The 19041-nt window shown below is 45.3% G+C and overlaps 2 protein-coding genes and 1 long non-coding RNA gene across 3 annotated transcripts in view; 1 reads left to right on the forward strand and 2 right to left on the reverse strand.

The window, feature by feature from the left end:
* Positions 1-19041, forward strand: part of LOC118413013 — a 711153-nt gene that overhangs the window by 475973 nt on the left and 216139 nt on the right. The window lies entirely within an intron of this gene.
* The window catches only part of LOC118414515, a 660232-nt gene that overhangs the window by 436566 nt on the left and 204625 nt on the right, over positions 1-19041 (reverse strand). The window lies entirely within an intron of this gene.
* Positions 1678-19041, reverse strand: part of LOC118414484 (palmitoyltransferase ZDHHC17-like) — a gene marked incomplete in the record, with an annotated part of 24261 nt that continues 6897 nt past the window's right edge. The window contains 8 exon segments of the mRNA XM_035818549.1: positions 1678-1855; positions 2615-2709; positions 3836-3993; positions 10554-10637; positions 12656-12749; positions 15047-15109; positions 16098-16222; positions 18673-18773. Coding sequence (XP_035674442.1) covers positions 1714-1855; positions 2615-2709; positions 3836-3993; positions 10554-10637; positions 12656-12749; positions 15047-15109; positions 16098-16222; positions 18673-18773 — 862 coding nt within the window.

The following is a 19041-nucleotide window of genomic DNA, read 5'->3' on the forward strand; positions in this document are numbered from 1 at the left end:
CTAATCGGTCCAACATCCGGTCCACCTAATTTTTTCAGGTCCAGTTTTTCTGGACCGGTCCAATAAGAAATACCGGTTTTGTACTGGTACGCTGTACCGATACCCAGCCCTAATTAACACTATAATAATTATTTATCATACTTATCAGGTAATATCTTCTATGCTTTTATCCACCGCTATGAAATATACCGTGTTGTGTATACAAGGTTATTTGCAGTTTTCCCTGTTGAGTATAGAATCTTATGTTCAGAATCTCACATTGTAGATGCAGTCCAGCATGTTGTAGACACAAACACAGGAACAAGTACAGCACAGCCTACATACAAAATATACAAACACTGCATCATGGCAGGACACAGAAGCACACAGTAAGTGACTAGGAGTGATATATACTGGCAGATTTCTTTGTCGCATGTACAGCAGTCGGGATAAATCATCACACAACATTTCTTTGTCTGGGGGTGCTGATCTCCAAGCAGACATAGTGTACAGCTTTTAGCTGTTGTTTTTTTGCATGCATTATCTACATCTTGCCACTGGACCACATGTTTCTCCCTTTCTGTGTGAAAGAAGCAAAAAGCACTGATGGGGAATTGCAGAAAAAGCATTAAAAAGGGGAGTAAAACATGCTGCACCCTACGTCTGCGTGGAGATTAGGAGCTTTAACTGTCATCACACTTGTGCATTTCAAATTGGTTTCCATGAAATCTATTGGCCAACCACGACAAGGGAGACAAGGAAACAGCCAATCAGAAGGAAGAAGCAGTCAGCCAATCAGGAGGACGAAAAGAAGTAGCCAACCAATCAGGAAAGGGAAGCAACCAGCCAATCAGGAAAGGGAAACAGGCAACCACCCAATCAGGAAAGGGAAGCAGGCAACCACCCAATCAGAAGGAAACATGCAGGTTGCTTTAGAAAGTTCCAGTCAACTGCAACATCCCCTCCCCCCCGGAAAACCTAACAACAGCAGATAGGAATTTTGGAGCTATGTTCGGAATGTTGCTGAATATCTGGGTTAAGTGAGATGTGCTGAAGCATCCCTGGGCTTACATAGATAGCTTCTCCCCCTCTATTGGGATTGATACTGTATCATAGCTCCCAGTAACGACTGGAAGGACTTGTCTACCCCTAAGACTTTTACTGAAAGCTTCCCTTTGCATGCTACATGTATAGGAAAAGGTAGGGATTGCATAATGTGGTAACTTCCACCTGCCTCATATGGCTTTGTCTACCCTTAGGACTTTAACGGACAGCTTCCCCCTTCCTTGTACAACCTGGTGAATCTTATCGACTGGTTGGTTGCAGTTCCCCCAACGTTATACAAACTGGTAGGTCTTATCGACTGGTTGGTTGCAGTTCCCCCAACGTTATACAAACTGGTAGGTCTTATCGACTAGTTGGTTGCAGTTCCCCCTTCCTTATACAAACTGGTAGGTCTTATTGACTGGTTGGTTGCAGTTCCCCCAACGTTATACAAACTGGTAGGTCTTATCGACTAGTTGGTTGCAGTTCCCCCTTCCTTATACAAACTGGTAGGTCTTATCGACTGGTTGGTTGCAGTTCCCCCAACGTTATACAAACTGGTAGGTCTTATCGACTGGTTGGTTGCAGTTCCCCCAACGTTATACAAACTGGTAGGTCTTATCGACTGGTTGGTTGCAGCTCCCCAACGTTATACGAACTGGTAGGCCCTGTGGGCCGGTTGTTCCGATGTTATACGAACTGGTAGGCCTTGTCGGCCGGCTGTTCGCGGATGTTGACACTGTACTGTTGTCGCCAGTCGACCACGTGCGGCCGCGCCAGCCCCGGAATCCGCAGGTTAAAGAAATCCGATATGTTCTGGATCACCCCGAAACTGCAGGGAAGATTTGTGATACGGCAAGTTATCAAATGGTCAGGAACAGTCATATCAAATGGCAATGGGTAAACTTTATATCTAGTAATTAAGGGAACTCCTGATGTTTTCAGTGCTTCAGAAGTGTGTGCAGGTATGTGCAGGTATGGACAGGTGTGCAGGTGTGTGATACAGGTGTATCCAGGTTTTTGATACAGGTGTGTACAGGTGTGTGATACAGGTGCGTGATACAGGTGTATACAGGTATGTGATACAGGTGTATACAGGTGTGTGATACAGCTGTATACAGGTATGTGTATACAGGTGTGTACAGGTGTGTGCAGGTATGGACAGGTGTGTGTACAGGTGAGTGATAAAGGTGTATACAGGTTTGTGATACAGGTGTGTGATACAGGTGTGTGATACAGGTGCATACAGGTGTGTACAGGTGTGTGCAGGTATGTACAGGTGTGTGATACAGGTGCGTGCATGTGTGTACAGGTACTTTAACTTGAAGGGGCTCCTGATGTCTCCACTGCTGGACAGGTGTGTACAGGTGAGTAATACAGGTGTGTGATACAGGTGTGTACAGGTGTGTATAGGTGTGAGTACAGGTGTGTGTACAGGTGTGTACAGGTGTGTGATACAGATGTGTGATACAGGTGTGTGATACAGGTGTGTACAGGTATGTGATACAGGTGTATACAGGTGTGTACAGGTGAGTAATACAGGTGTGTACAGGTGTGTACAGGTGTGATACAGGTGTGTGCAGGTACTTACTTGAAGGGGCTCCTGATGTCTCCATTACTGGACAGGAAGTGTTTGTATCTCTTACAGTTCATCCGCTCGTTGGTCGTCATGGCAACCCAGAAAATCTGCAGGAGTGGAGTCAACAGAGGGTTGCTGGTGATGAATCCTCACAGTGAATAGTTTATGTCATAAACTACTCGATCAACCCTCACAGTGAATAGTTTATGTCATAAACTACTCGATCAACCCTCACAGTGAATAGTTTATGTCATAAACTACTCAATTAACCCTCACAGTGAATAGCTTATGTCATAAACTACTCGATCAACCCTCATAGTGTCAAGCTACCTGTCATCAGTATGGGACCAGTAAACAGGTGACATGTACCTAGCTACATGTCATAAGTATGGGACCAGTAAACAGGTGACATGTACCTAGCTACATGTCATAAGTATGGGACCAGTAAACAGGTGACATGTACCTAGCTACATGTCATAAGTATGGGACCAGTAAACAGGTGACATGGACCTAGCTACCTGTCATAAGTATGGGACCAGTAAACAGGTGACATGGACCTAGCTACCTGTCATCAGTATGGGACCAGTAAACAGGTGACATGGACCTAGCTACCTGTCATAAGTACATGTATGGGACCAGTAAACAGGTGACATGTACCTAGCTACCTGTCATAAATATGGGACCAGTAAACAGGTGACATGTACCTAGCTACCTGTCATAAATATGGGACCAGTAAACAGGTGACATGTACCTAGCTACCTGTCATAAATATGGGACCAGTAAACAGGTGACATGTACCTAGCTACCTGTCATAAATATGGGACAAGTAAACAGGTGACATGTACCTAGCTACCTGTCATCAGTATGGGACCAGTAAACAGGTGACATGTACCTGGCTACCTGTCATCAGTATGGGACCAGTAAACAGGTGACATGTACCTGGCTTCATGTCATCAGTATGGGACCAGTAAACAGGTGACATGTACCTGGTACAGATGAAAAGTCACATCTGGTACAGGTGAACAGGTGTTACGAACAATGTACCTGGTACAGGTAATTAGCTGTTACATACCTGGTACAGGGAAACAGGTGTTACATACCTGGTACAGGTGAAAAGCCGTACCTGTGACAGGTAAACGGGTGTTATGTACCTGGTAAACTGGGTAAACAGGTGTTACATACCTGGTACAGGTGAAAAGCAATACCTGTGACGGATAAATAGGTGTTACATACCTGGTACGCCTGGCAGACCAGCAGGATTCCGACCCAGGTAAAATGCAGCAGGGCGTTAAGGAAGATCCACATGACCCACGGTGAGCAGTGCCCGGCAGAACCCACGTAGGCCCAGAAACCCAGCCGGGACAGACTCAGCCCACAGTGGTGACTCCAGTCTGGGGGGTGAGAATAGTGGGTTAGTTTAAATGATAGTGTAATAATGTACACCCAGAAACTCAGCCGGCAGTGGTGACTCCAGTCTGGGGGGGAAGGTTTGGGTGAGAGAGTAGGGGGGTAGTTTACATGATAGTGTAATAATGTACACCCCAGCGACAAGAAACTCAGCTGGCAGTGGTGGGTCCATGTCTGGGGGGTAAGAAAGGGGGGGGGGAGAATAGGGGGTACTTTACATGATTGTGTAATTTTGTATGCCGAGAAACCCAGCTGGCAGTGGTGGTTCCAGTCGGGGGGGGGTGGGGGGCGTGTATGGGGGGGGGGGTGAGAATACGAGAATACAGGTGGGTGAGAATAGGGGGTAGACTCAGCCGGCAATGGTGTGTCCAGTCTGGAGGGGTACGTGAAAGAATAAGAGGGGTACCTAACATGATAATGAATGAATGAATGGATGAAGATTAATTGCACATTTTTGCCACACTGGGCTAACTACAAGGTCACACGTTATACAGAGACATAAAAAACAAACTGTTATTGATTTTGCTATCAGCTGGAAGAGTTTGACCTTTACACCTTCCCACGACCTTGTTCCTGTCGGCGTGATGTTTGTTGTTGAAGCTGGGTAAACAGTAGTTACTTATCAGGGTAAACACCACATGTTTATCATACACCCGCCCATAAGGGGCTATCATCAAAATCCCATCAGCCACCATCATGATCTGTCAGCGTGGCCGTCGCCAGGGGAGACTGGTACTGGTGTCTCACACCCTGCCTTGTGCCAGGCCTAAATCTGAGCACCAGTCATCATCAGAACTTCTGCACCCTTGTAGCTTGTCTACACCGACATGTGCAGTTTAATGGGTTCTGGTGAGCTAGCTTATGTGCTGTTATTGGGTTTGATATTAATCATCAACACATTGGCCCTGCTGTTATTGACACATGTCATGTAAGTTTGTTTAGCAGTCAGGAGGGGCTCTAACGCCAAGCAAATCTGGTTCCGTTTGCAAAAGCACAGAACGTTTGAGACAGTCCTAAGTTGGTGGGGAGAAATCTAAGAAGTCATTCAATGCTCAATATTTATATGACAACACAACATCACAAGAAAATGATTAAGACATGGATAAAACACAACGGAGTAGTAGTACTAAAACACTGTTTTTTTTTTCAAACAAGCCAAAGTTTGCATAAATTGATTTTTGGGAGATCTGGGGCAGAGATTAGGACACCACAGTTAGAGGCAGTGATCAGGACAGGACAGTTCAGACTGCACAGCTCTACCCTGGCTCTGTTTTATGTGGAAATGTTCACCCAACCTACCAGACTGCACTGACAGCCAACAGGACAGAGCTTCAAGTGCGGGGTCAGTTTTACACTTTTTCTACTTATACAACATTCACACACACATTTGGAAAAGAAGACTGCATTCCATAAACTACTACTAACTACTGTCAGGCACATTCAAGTTTCAACATTACATGATCAGGACACTCCCATTATTACCTGTGGTACAGGAATCTAACATTTCTTTTCTCTGCCTTTGTTTTTTCAATGTTTTGAAGGTGGTTTTGGTACTATTATCAGTGTTATAAGCTACAGTTTGCCAGGCTGCTTCCAGTGCATGTATTATGACTGTATGTAGGAACAATGCAGGGCAAAGTTAAGACTGTTTTTGCATGGTGACATTAGTGTTGCTGACCCTTCTCAACCTAACTGTAATGCAGGGAGAAATAACATAGTTTCTACCTGCTGTAACATACAGATGCAGGTTTGTATATTTCCAGCTTTGTTACAGAATCTGTGTTACTGAATAATTAACGACTTGAAATCTACTCAAATCTACTCACTTACTCCCTGTCCATCTTTCAGGGACATTTGTAAACCCCCCCCCCCTCCCCATCACTAAGTGTAAATAGTGTGCAATATGCATAATGTACTTTCATCCTTAGTCTATCTGGCAAAGTACAGCCATTATCTTACTCTGTACCTCTCGGGCTCAGAACATGCAGCAGACTCCCATTGCAGTTTCTAGATGGAGTCTTAGATCTACTCAGATCTTTTTGAAAAAAATTCAACATTCAGTGATCTTGCTACTGGGTTCAAATTTCACACTGTAAATATGGCAGCTGTTCTATTACCTATGATGCAGTTTTCCCCTAAAGAACATAAAGAAAAGAATTTGTAATGTCCAGAACTGCCTTTCTCCCATCTTCAGGGTCTCCACCACAACCCATGAACCACACCAGAGGACAAGAACACCTCCCATAAAGCAACAGGATGGAACTCTGGCTGCAAAGGCTCCTGGTCTTTCTGGTCATGACCTTGAGCAACCTTGGGAAATCAGCAGCACATCCATGTTACGTTGCTACCCACAATGCCGTGTGCCAAGGCCTGAGCCTGACCTTTGTCCCCCCTGACCTGCCACCTGATATCGAGGCACTCTATGCCTCCAACAACGACATCGCAGCCCTAAATGCATCAGATTTTGCGGCATACGGGAACCTTGAAAACATAGAGTTAATGAACAACATCATTAACACGATAGACGGCAGAACGTTTGCTGCCCTGGCCAGCCTGGTGTCCCTGAACCTGGGCTCAAACCAGCTTTCACAGCTCCAATACGGGGTGTTTGAAGGACTTGTTCATCTGCAGACTCTGCATCTGAGGAGCAACAACATCAGCATCATCCAGGCTCTGACCTTCCACCCCCTATCAGGCCTGCAGTATCTGCACCTGGACCACAACAGTCTGACTGCAGTCAACAATGCCCAGTTCTGCTGTGGGCTGAGTCAGCTACAGGAGCTGCATCTGGAGTATAACAACATCAGCACGGTGGCTTCTGGCACCTTCGGGAGGCTTCCACAGCTGCAGTACCTGCACCTCGATCACAACAATCTGGTTACTGTCAATGACTTCCGCAGCTTGACTCAGCTCAAAGAGCTGCATCTCAACCACAACAGCATCAGCAACATTCTGCCTGGTGCCTTCCAGGGGCTGCTTCATCTGCAGAATCTGCACCTGGACAACAACAGGCTGACAGTTGTCACTACAGATTTCTCCAGCTTAACCCAGCTACAGGAGTTACATCTGGACTATAACAGCATCAGTACCGTCCAGCCTGGAGCCTTCCTGTTGCTCACCAACCTGCAGATTCTGCACCTGGACCACAACAGGCTGACAGTTGTCACTACAGAGTTCTCCAGCCTCCCTCAGCTACTGGAACTACATCTGGACCACAACAGCATCGGAACCATCCATCCTGGTGCTTTCCAGGGACTGCCTCAGCTGCAGATCCTTCAGCTGGACCACAACAGCCTGTCTACCATCGGTATTGACGACTTCTCCAACCTGAGCCATCTGCAGGAGCTACATCTGGACAATAACAACATCAGCCGCGTCCAGCCCGGAGCCTTCGCCAACACGACCAGTCTGCGCATCCTCCGGCTGGAGGTCAACGCCCTCAGCGCGCTGCCGGGCGGGGCTCACGGCGAGCTGGCACCCATCGCTAACGTGTATCTCCATGGCAACCCCTGGCACTGCGACTGTCGGCTGGCCGCCTTCAGAGGCGAGTTCACCGGCCGGTACCGTTTTGAGGACCAGATAACCTGTGTAAGCCCGAGGGTGTTCGCAGGCCAGCAGCTGAAGAACCTGACACCTCAGCAGGTCTGGTCTGTCTGTGAGGCGGCTGCCATCACCAGGTAAACTTATGGTCTATAAGATGTTCTTTCTGGTATATGACTTTCTTCAAGCTGTAAAAATGCTTGACACATTCTACTCTTTGCTTCAGATGATACGAATACGAAGTTCTTTGATCTCAGCACAATAAAGAGGCCATCAGATATGTGAGCACGCTCTCTTGTAATGTGTTACACAATTCAGCCTATAGGTTGTTAAATTGTTATAAAAAGAAATCGATCATCAGTTTTCAGGCCCGGAACTCTACTGTGCAGCCAGCAGAAACGATCTACCTACGATGCGAGGCGACCGGCATCCCAACTCCGGACGTTACAGTCACGCTACCGTCCGGTGCAGCTGTCAGCGTTGTGCCGGGAGGGGGGGATGGGGGCAGGGTGAGTGTGGGGGGAGACGGGACCATAGCTGTCCGAAACGCGACCCTCACAGACGCGGGAGTGTACACCTGCACTGCAGTCAACCTGCTGGGGAGAGCCGCCAGTAGTCTGACTGTGGAGGTCAGGAGAGAAACGTCCACTTCCAGTTTAGGAATGTCAACAATGGCTGTAACTTCCAGTACTGCTCAGGTCTCAGCCTCCAGTGTGGGCACGTCAACAATGGCTGTAAGCACTGCACAGATCACAGCTTCCAGTGTGGGCATACCACAGCATTCTGTAACCCCCAGCACTGCTCAGGTCACAGCCTCCAGTCTGGGAACATCAACAATGGCTGTAATCCCCAGTACAACACAGATCACTGCCTCCAGTGTGGGCATGTCACCGATGGCTGTAATCCCCAGCACAACACAGATCACTGCCTACAGTCCTGGTGCACAGTCCGCAGTAACCCAGGGCTCAACCAACCCCGCTGCACACACTCACACCAGGAGTGAACCACCAGTGACCAGTCAGCTGCAGACTGCTGCCACCCCCAGCACTTCTCTACACAAACCTGCTATAACTACTTCTCTCTACCCCACTGGTACTCATGCCCCACTCACAACCCTGTTCCCCAGTCCCACAGTAACTCTGGCCACTCCATCCTTCTCCAGCAATACTGGCTCATCCCCTTTTATCTCCTATCCAACCCCATTCACTGTTGAACCTTCCCCTTTAGTTTCCCACTCACTGCCCATTAATACTGATTTCTCCCCATCCACCACTCTGCTCCATCCCACCCCCATCAGTACTGGTCCCTCCCCATCTGACTCTCTGGTCCACCCCACACCCACCAGTACTGGTCCTTCCCCATCCACCACTCTGGTCCATCCCACCCCCATCAGTACTGGTCCCTCCCCATCCAACTCTCTGGTCCACCCCACCTCCACCAGTACTGGTTCCTCCCTGGTCCATACTGTCCCCACAACTATTGAATTTTGCTCTTCTAGTTGTCCACATGGTCAAACAAGTTTACACCCACCCCATACCAGTACTGATTCTTCCCCTGCCAACACTGAGCAGAGCCATGCAGCTCCCAACCCCTCTCCCATCATTACCGATCTGTCCCTTCCAGTTTCCCTGCAGGCTCTCTTAAGCTCCACCCCACACAGCAGCACTACTGTACCTTCCCTTCCTGGCTCTCTGCAGGACGATGGGATCACGTCCCCCAGCCCTACCACCACTGATCCTCCCCCGGTGACCCCTGACCTTACAGACTGGTACCCCCTCTCCTCCTTGCTAGGTGCCATATTTGGTACTTTCCTCCTCACTCTTTTCATCTGCTCCCTTCTCTTCCTCCTCTGGTACAAGATATCGAATTACAACAAAGTCTCCCCGAGAGACGACACCACAAGTTTCGAGCTCAGCGACACCGACCAATCCAGCGCCTCTCGGAGCCTTGACCTTGAGCGCGACAATGTCACAGCAAACATGGCGGCCGGCACCAGGAGGGCAGGGCGGGGGAGTAGTATACAGGGAGCCGGCAAACCGACATCAGGAGGAGGCGGCTTGTTATATGATGACATCATGCGGAGGGACTATTCCCCTGGGCATGCTGGGAAATGGAACCCGACCCCGGGTCAGATACTTCCGCCCTTGAAGCCACTCAAAGGGCGACCTCCAAAAATCGACCTCCAGGATTCCGTTCAAGAGAACTCTGATCAGCAGTTATTGCTAAAGCACCAGTATCTTATCTAGAAACTTTAAGGCCAACTCTATTATGATAACCATGAATATTTGAAACTTTGCATATCATTGCAGGTCTTTTGAGAAAAGTACCTACAATTTACTTAAGCTGAAAGTTTAGAAAACAACTCATGAAACAGATTGTAGAAAACAGATGGTAGAAACCCTAAGGCAGGCTGGGTCTTCTACAATGAATGGTGTCTTCTCTCTTTGACACTGTTTAACCCAACAAGTGTTGATGGATATCAAGTAAAACAGCTTCTAATTATTCCAGGCAGGGTTCCGTAGTGCCACCAAGCAAGTTTTTGTTCAGTTATTTTCTAAAAGGGCAAAGTAAGAAAAAAAGACATAACTGGATATCTTAATGCTTTTTCTATATGTCTAAGCAAACATATACTAAATGTTGGAAGGGCATTGATCCGGATTTATGAGACTTAAGTACAGAATCTTTACAGAGCTGAGAAAAAACAACATCTTTAAGGAAGTGTCCCATGAGTGAGGCTGTTCACAAGACATTGTGGACAAATCTTACGTGCAATAAAGTTCACAGGAACATTCATAAATATTTCATGTGGTATGTGTAACTTGTACTCACAGTTTACTTGTACTCACAAGTAGAACAGCAGCATATTTATACACACAGACAAAACAGTTGGATACATTACGTGATAACTTATAATCATGTGTGAAACAGCTGTATAGCTATACTCACAAGTAAAACAGCCTTATAGTTATACTCACAAGTAAAAGTGCCGTATATTTATACTCACAAGTGAAAGTGCCGTATATGCACCAGCTGATCATCCCCTGAAGGAAGAACAGGTACCCCAGGAAGTAGTGATGGTTCCCCACACCTGAGGAACATAGACAGAACATATACTAGTGATGGTTCCCCACACCTGAGGAACATATACAGAACATATACTAGTGATGGTTCCCCACACCTGAGGAACATATACAGAACATATACTAGTGATGGTTCCCCACACCTGAGGAACATATACAGAACATATACTAGTGATGGTTCCCCACACCTGAGGAACATAACATATACTAGTGATGGTTCCCCACACCTGAGGAACATATACAGAACATATACTAGTGATGGTTCCCCACACCTGAGGAACATATACAGAACATATACTAGTGATGGTTCCCCACACCTGAGGAACATATACAGAACATATACTAAAATGCTAAAAATAGTAAAATACTAGCTGGTTCAGTTGGAACTGTAATTGGTATAACTACAATCTTCAAGTGACCCAAACACAATTTCATCCAAAGGAGAGGAAACATATCATAAGAAAGGTAGACATTTGCTCACAAATACAGCATATTTCACTCCATCTCCCTCCCTATGTGTGAATGGACTGTTCTTAAATTGAAAGATGAACCGTTCCAAAAACATTTCTGCTCAAAAAGTGGACTTTTGCATACTCATTCTGCCCACCCCACCCTATATAAGAAATGGCTCTTTTAGCACCATTCCCATGTAAAACAGATCGGCCCCAAAACACTGCAATAAAAAAATGAATTTTGCTTAATCAACCCAGTCAAAAATTGAATTTAAAAGATCTCCACTTTTGCAAGAATGAACACTTCCAAAATACATATTTTCATCTAAAAATGCCACAAAATAAAGTAGTGCATGCCAAAAGTGTTTATAAGTCCTGAGAGCATATCTCCCAGGCACATGTATCCAATTACAGGTCATTTGGTTGTAGTACCCGGGCACATGCAGGAACCTAAAAAGGTACATTTTTTCGTTTAATGGCCCTAAATCCCAAAACAAGGACTGTGATGTATGCTACAACTGCTGAAATACTATGCATGTACATATGTCAAAACAATGTCTAAAACAAATTTCAGGTCATTAGAAATACCAGGTCACAGGAGCCAAAAAACGTACATTATGGTAATGAGAAATATCCCACACAGTAGTCTACCCAGGGGAATGTAAGGGTTGGTAAAACTCACCCACACAGTTGTCGACCCAGGGACAGGGTTAGTAAAACTCACCCACACAGTTGTCGACCCAGGGACAGGGTTAGGGTTAGTAAAACTCACCCACACAGTTGTCGACCCAGGGACAGGGTTGGGGTTTGTAAAACTCACCCACACAGTTGTCGACCCAGGGGCAGGGTTAGGGCTAGTAAAACTCACCCACACAGTTGTCGACCCAGGGGCAGGGTTAGGGTTAGTAAAACTCACCCACACAGTTGTCGACCCAGGGACAGGGTTAGGGTTAGTAAAACTCACCCACACAATTGTCGACACAGGGACAGGGTTAGGGTTAGTAAAACTCACCCACGCAGTTGTCGACCCAGGGGCAGGGTTAGGGTTAGTAAAACTCACCCACACAGTAGTCGACACAGGGACAGGGTTAGGGTTAGTAAACCCAGGGGCAGGTTGGGTTAAGGAACACTCACCCACACAGTTGTCGACCCAGGGGCAGGTTAGGGTTAGTAAACCCAGGGGCAGGGTTAGTAAAACTCACCCACACAGTTGTCGACCCAGGGGCAGGGTTAGGGTTAGTAAACCCAGGGGCAGGGTTAGTAAAACTCACCCACACAGTTGTCGACCCAGGGGCAGGTTAGGGTTAGTAAACCCAGGGGCAGGGTTAGTAAAACTCACCCACACAGTTGTCGACCCAGGGGCAGGTTAGGGTTAGTAAACCCAGGGGCAGGGTTAGTAAAACTCACCCACACAGTTGTCGACCCAGGGGCAGGTTAGGGTTAGTAAACCCAGGGGCAGGGTTAGTAAAACTCACCCACACAGTTGTCGACCCAGGGGCAGGTTAGGGTTAGTAAACCCAGGGGCAGGTTAGGGTTAGTAAACCTAGAGGCAGGTTGGGTTAAGGAACACTCACCCACGCAGTTGTCCACCCAGGGGCAGTGGTGGTCGAACTTGGCGATGCACCTGTTGCAGATGGAGCAGTGTTTGGAGCGGATGGGTTTCCTCACCTGGGGAACAAACACACCTGGTTAAATCACCTGGGAACAACACACCTGTCACAGGTGGGACAAGTTTCCTCACCTGGGGAACAAACACAGGTGAACATGTGTCTGTGTTTAACATATGAACATGTGAGCTGCAGAATTGTGCAGGTGTGTGTTTACCATATGAACAGGTGAGACCACAAAGGTGCTGCAGAGTTGCACAGGTGTGTGTTTATTATATGAACAGGTGTGTGTTTACCTTATGAACAGGTGTGTGTTTATATGAACAGGTGTGTGTTTACCTTATGAACAGGTGAGACCCACCACACAGGTGCTTCAGAGTTGTACAGGTGTGTGTTTATATGAACAGGTGTGTGTTTTATGTACAGGTGTGACTCACCACACAGGTGCTGCAGAGTTGTACAGGTGTGTGTTTATATGAACAGGTGTGTGTTTTCTATTAACCATCTGTGTGTTTATATATACAGGTGTGTTTGTTTATATGAACAGGTGTGTGTTTATATGTACAGGTGTGTGTTTATACAAGCAGGTGAGACTCACCACACAGGTGCTGCAGAGTTGTACAGGTGTGTGTTGTACAGGTGTGTGTTGTGCATATGAACAGGTGAGACTCACCACACAGGTGCTGCAGAGTTGTACAGGTGTGTGTTTACATGAACAGGTGTGTGTTTACATGAACAGGTGTGTGTTTATATGAACAGGTGTGTGTTTATATGTACAGGTGTGTGTTTATATGTACAGGTGTGTGTTTATGTACAGGTGTGTGTTTACATGAACAGGTGTGTGTTTATATGAACAGGTGTGTGTTTATATGAACAGGTGTGTGTTTATACAAACAGGTGAAACTCACCACACAGGTGCTTCAGAGTTGTACAGGTGTGTGTTTATATGAACAGGTGTGTGTTTATACAAACAGGTGAGACTCACCACACAGGTGCTTCAGAGTTGTACAGGTGTGTGTTTACATGGACAGGTGTGTGTTTACATGAACAGGTGTGTGCTTATATGAACAGGTGTGTGTTTATATGTACAGGTGTGTGTTTACATGGACAGGTGTGTGTTTATATGAACAGGAGTGTGTTTATATGAACAGGTGTGTGTTTATACAAACAGGTGAGACTCACCACACAGGTGCTTCAGAGTTGTACAGGTGTGTGTTTATATGAACAGGTGTGTGTTTATATGAACAGGTGTGTTTATATAAACAGGTGTGTGTTTACATGTACAGGTGTGTGTTTACCACATGAACAGGTGAGACTCACCACACAGGTGCTGCAGAATTGTACAGGTGTGTGTTTACATGAACAGGTGTGTGTTTATATGTACAGGTGTGTGTTGATATGAACAGGTGAGACCCACCACACAGGTGCTGCAGAGTTGTACAGGTGTGTGTTTACCATAGGAACAGGTGTGTGTGTTTATATGAACAGGTGTGTGTTTACCTTATGAACAGGTGAGACCCACCACACAGGTGCTGCAGAGTTGTACAGGTGTGTGTTTATATGTACAGGTGTGTGTTTACACAAACAGGTGAGACTTCACCTCAACAGGTGCGTGCAGATATGTATCAGGTGTGTGTTTATATGAACAGGTGTGTGTTCACCTCCACACAGGTGCTGCAGAGCTGTACAGGTGTGTGTTTATATGAACAGGTGTGTGTTTATATGAACAGGTGTGTTTATATAAACAGGTGTGTGTTTACATGTACAGGTGTGTGTTTACCACATGAACAGGTGAGACTCACCACACAGGTGCTGCAGAATTGTACAGGTGTGTGTTTACATGAACAGGTGTGTGTTTATATGTACAGGTGTGTGTTGATATGAACAGGTGAGACCCACCACACAGGTGCTGCAGAGTTGTACAGGTGTGTGTTTACCATAGGAACAGGTGTGTGTGTTTATATGAACAGGTGTGTGTTTACCTTATGAACAGGTGAGACCCACCACACAGGTGCTGCAGAGTTGTACAGGTGTGTGTTTATATGTACAGGTGTGTGTTTACACAAACAGGTGAGACTCACCTCACAGGTGCTGCAGAGTTGTACAGGTGTGTGTTTATATGAACAGGTGAGACTCACCTCACAGGTGCTGCAGAGTTGTACAGGTGCGTGTTTATATGAACAGGTGTGTGTTTACATGAACAGGTGAGACTCACCACACAGGTGCTGCAGAGTTGTACAGGTGTGTGTTTATATGAACAGGTGTGTGTTTACCACATGAACAGGTGTGTGTTTACCATTTGAACAGGTGTGTGTTTACATGAACAGGTGTGTGTTTACATGAACAGGTGAGACTCACCACACAGGTGCTGCAGAGCTCGTGCAGGTTCAGGTTTCCCTTCTCAGCAAGCTCGATTATCGTCTGCAGAGAAAAATGAGAAAACTGGCCTCATATCTGATACAAAACTGTTTCTGATTGATATGAAAACTCAGGCCAGTAAACACTCTTTATCAGTCATCACAGATCCAGGAAGTGTGATCAGCAGGGCACAGACAGAAGCTCCAGGACTGTCGAGGTAACCCTCGCTAAGTACACACATACCCTAACTTAGCCTTCATGTGCTTAGAAAGTTGTATTGATCTGTCCATGCCAAATTCTATTTTGTATTGTCTCTGTCAGCAGGGCTAGCCTTTTGTAATAGGCACAGGCTGCGTGACGCTAGTTGGGCAGTCCTGGCTGTGTGTGCTGAGCAGTCAAAACAATAAATAAAGATCAGTGGGTTTGTTGCCCACTAACCAATAAATAAAATAAGGATCAGTGCGTTTGTTGCCCACTAACCAATAGATAAAATAAAATAAAGATCGGTGCGTTTGTTGCCCACTAACCAATAGATAAAATAAAGATCAGTGCGTTTGTTGCCCACTAACCAATAGATAAATGAAATAAAGATCAGTGCGTTTGTTGCCCACTAACCAATAAATAAATAAAATAAAGATCAGTGCGTTTGTTGCCCACTAACCAATAAATAAGATAAAGATCAGTGCGTTTGTTACCCACTAACCAATAAATAAAATAAAGATCAGTGCGTTTGTTGCCCACTAACCAATAAATAAGATAAAGATCAGTGCGTTTGTTGCCCACTAACCAATAAATAAAATAAAGATCAGTGCGTTTGTTGCCCACTAACCAATAGATAAATGAAATAAAGATCAGTGCGTTTGTTGCCCACTAACCAATAAATAAAATAAAGATCAGTGCGTTTGTTGCCCACTAACCAATAAATAAATAAAATAAAGATCAGTGCGTTTGTTGCCCACTAACCAATAAATAAATAAAATAAAGATCAGTGCGTTTGTTGCCCACTAACCAATAAATAAAATAAAGATCAGTGCGTTTGTCTCTGACTCACGTTTTTCCTCTGCTCGGCTGTGTTGTTGACAACCCCCGGGTCGGCGCGCCAGCAGCGGTAGAAGTTGTACATCAGGAACGCCGTGTTCACCAGGAACGGCAGCCGCACCTCAAGGTCAGACACATGTGAGACAGGTCAAGGTCACAACACCACGACTGTCTGGATGTCAAACGTCACACTTACATACTCACTGAGAAACATACAGACCTTCCAGAGCCATCTCTACTCATTGTTTAGAACCACATGCTGTTAATTTTGTTGTTACATTGAACATTTCAAGCTAAACAAAATACACTTTCATCAATTTCATGGCATGAAGTTCAGATTCTGTGAAATTTCTATCCGTCCTGGCCAGCAGATGTCTGTCCTAGGATGGGTCATCGCAGGGTTGTAGCCAGCTTGAAATTTTCAGTCCCCTTGATTTTAATGGGAATCCTATCAAGCACCGAAAGCATGGCGGGACGTTGCGCGTCATTTCTAGGGGGTCTGGGTCCCAGAAAATGTTTAAATCCAGACCCTCTGAAACACTATTTCCTGCATTTTGCTTGTAGACTAAGCTGTTCAGTGGCACCTGTTTGGGGGAAGAAGAACACATGGGTTTCAGTTTTTTTTATATCTTTACATATTAATTTTGTCTGTCCCAGAGGAAGGAATGGGGAAAACTTTTTTCAGTCCCCAGCTGCAAAATTCCTTCAAAGGACTGAAGGACAGGTGCTGGCTACCATCCTGGGTCATCGACAAAGCAATAAGAACTATCAAACATTGACTGTAATTGGAGACACCCGCTAACTTGTCAATTCCCTTCAACTTGTAGAAAAGTTCCAAGAAATCCACCCTTGGGGAGCCCATTTGAAAGCCCCATCCATGTGATATGATGGCTGTTTCTTTGTATCCAAAGATCAGTGGGCAGGGTGGGTTTTGGCGACCCGTCTGCCTGGAATGGCCTGCCCGAACATGCCCCTAAGGCCTGTCACTGCCCCTAAGGCCTGTCACTGCCACTAGCTGCAGTTAGGTACTCATTTACACCTGAGTTAAGTGAGGAAAGTCGTGTAAATGCCTTTCCCAAGGGCAAAAGATTGGATTCGAAGTCGAGACCTCTCGGTCCCCAGCCAAACATGCTGCCGCTGCGCTACGCGATCTCACTTCCTATCCATGTACATCAGAACAAATGGACACATAGCTGACTGACATCACAAAATTCAATACGTGAGTCGAGTAGCCGTCAACTTGGATGAAACTGCAAAGGTGGAAGAGCCCGTCTATGATGGACTTCTGGAAAACAAGTGTGAACTTAACTTGGGGGTATATTCAGGGATGTACAGTCGGCTCTTCGGGTTTAAGCTTTGTTTTCCTTTAAACCAGCAGGAATAGGCTCGTGTCAACTAGTAAATTATTCTAGTCTTAAGGTCCTTAGTACACTAATGGTTAAAATGTAAAGGATATAAGGTCCTTAGTACACTAATGGTTAAACCTGAAGGATATAAGGTCCTTGGTACACTAATGGTTAAACCTGAAGGATATAAGGTCCTTAGTACACTAATGGTTAAACCTGAAGGATATAAGGTCCTTAGTACACTTATGGTTAAACCTGAAGGATATAAGGTCCTTAGTACACTAATGGTTAAACCTGAAGGATATAAGGTCCTTGGTACACTAATGGTTAAACCTGAAGGATATAAGGTCCTTAGTACACTAATGGTTAAACCTGAAGGATATAAGGTCCTTAGTACACTTATGGTTAAACCTGAAGGATATAAGGTCCTTAGTACACTAATGGTTAACCTGAAGGATATAAGGTCCTTAGTACACTAATGGTTAACCTGAAGGATATAAGGTCCTTAGTACACTAATGGTTAAACCTGAAGGATATAAGGTCCTTGGTACACTAATGGTTAAACCTGAAGGATATAAGGTCTTTAGTGCACTAAGGGTTAAACCTGAAGGATATAAGGTCCTTAGTACACTAATGGTTAAACCTGAAGGATATAAGGTCCATAGTACACTAATGGTTAAACCTGAAGGATATAAGGTCCTTGGTACACTAATGGTTAAACCTGAAGGATATAAGGTCCTTAGTACACTTATGGTTAAACCTGAAGGATATAAGGTCCTTAGTACACTAATGGTTAAACCTGAAGGATATAAGGTCCTTAGTACACTAATGGTTAAACCTGAAGGATATAAGGTCCTTAGTACACTTATGGTTAAACCTGAAGGATATAAGGTCCTTAGTACACTAATGGTTAAACCTGAAGGATATAAGGTCCTTGGTACACTAATGGTTAAACCTGAAGGATATAAGGTCCTTAGTACACTAAGGGTTAACATGTGAAGGATATAAGGTCCTTAGTACACTAATGGTTAAACCTGAAGGATATAAGGTCCTTAGTACACTAAGGGTTAAACCTGAAGGATATAAGGTCCTTGGTACACTAATGGTTAAACCGGAAGGATATAAGGTCCTTGGTACACTAAGGGTTAAACCTGAAGGATATAAGGTCCTTAGTACACTAATGGTTAACATGTAAAGGATATAAGGTCCTTAGTACACTAAGGGTTAACACATAAAGGATATAGGGTCCGAACCAGCCGAACCAGGTGACGTACATCCAGAATTTGGTTGCTAGGTAGATCGCTACGGGGATGGTCGTCTGGAAACTGCTGTCAAAAAACACCCTGGAAACAGCAAAAATAAGATGGATGAATTAATGTCTTTTATTCAAACTAGATGGCCCTGATTGTCCCAAATTCTGTTAAAATAACAAACTGGCAGGACGACTATCTTTGCCCCAGCTTAGTATGTTTCCGTCATTACATTTGTCCCTGACACAATCCCCTCCAGCCTGCCCTTTACACTAAATATTCCTCAAAAGTACAGCCCTTACTTTTTTCACCTACTTTATCCCACAGTAACGAAAGTTGCAACCCTTTACTTTTTTCATTA

Source organism: Branchiostoma floridae, chromosome 4 (assembly GCF_000003815.2).
Source record: "Branchiostoma floridae strain S238N-H82 chromosome 4, Bfl_VNyyK, whole genome shotgun sequence".
NCBI classification, from domain to species: domain Eukaryota; kingdom Metazoa; phylum Chordata; class Leptocardii; order Amphioxiformes; family Branchiostomatidae; genus Branchiostoma; species Branchiostoma floridae.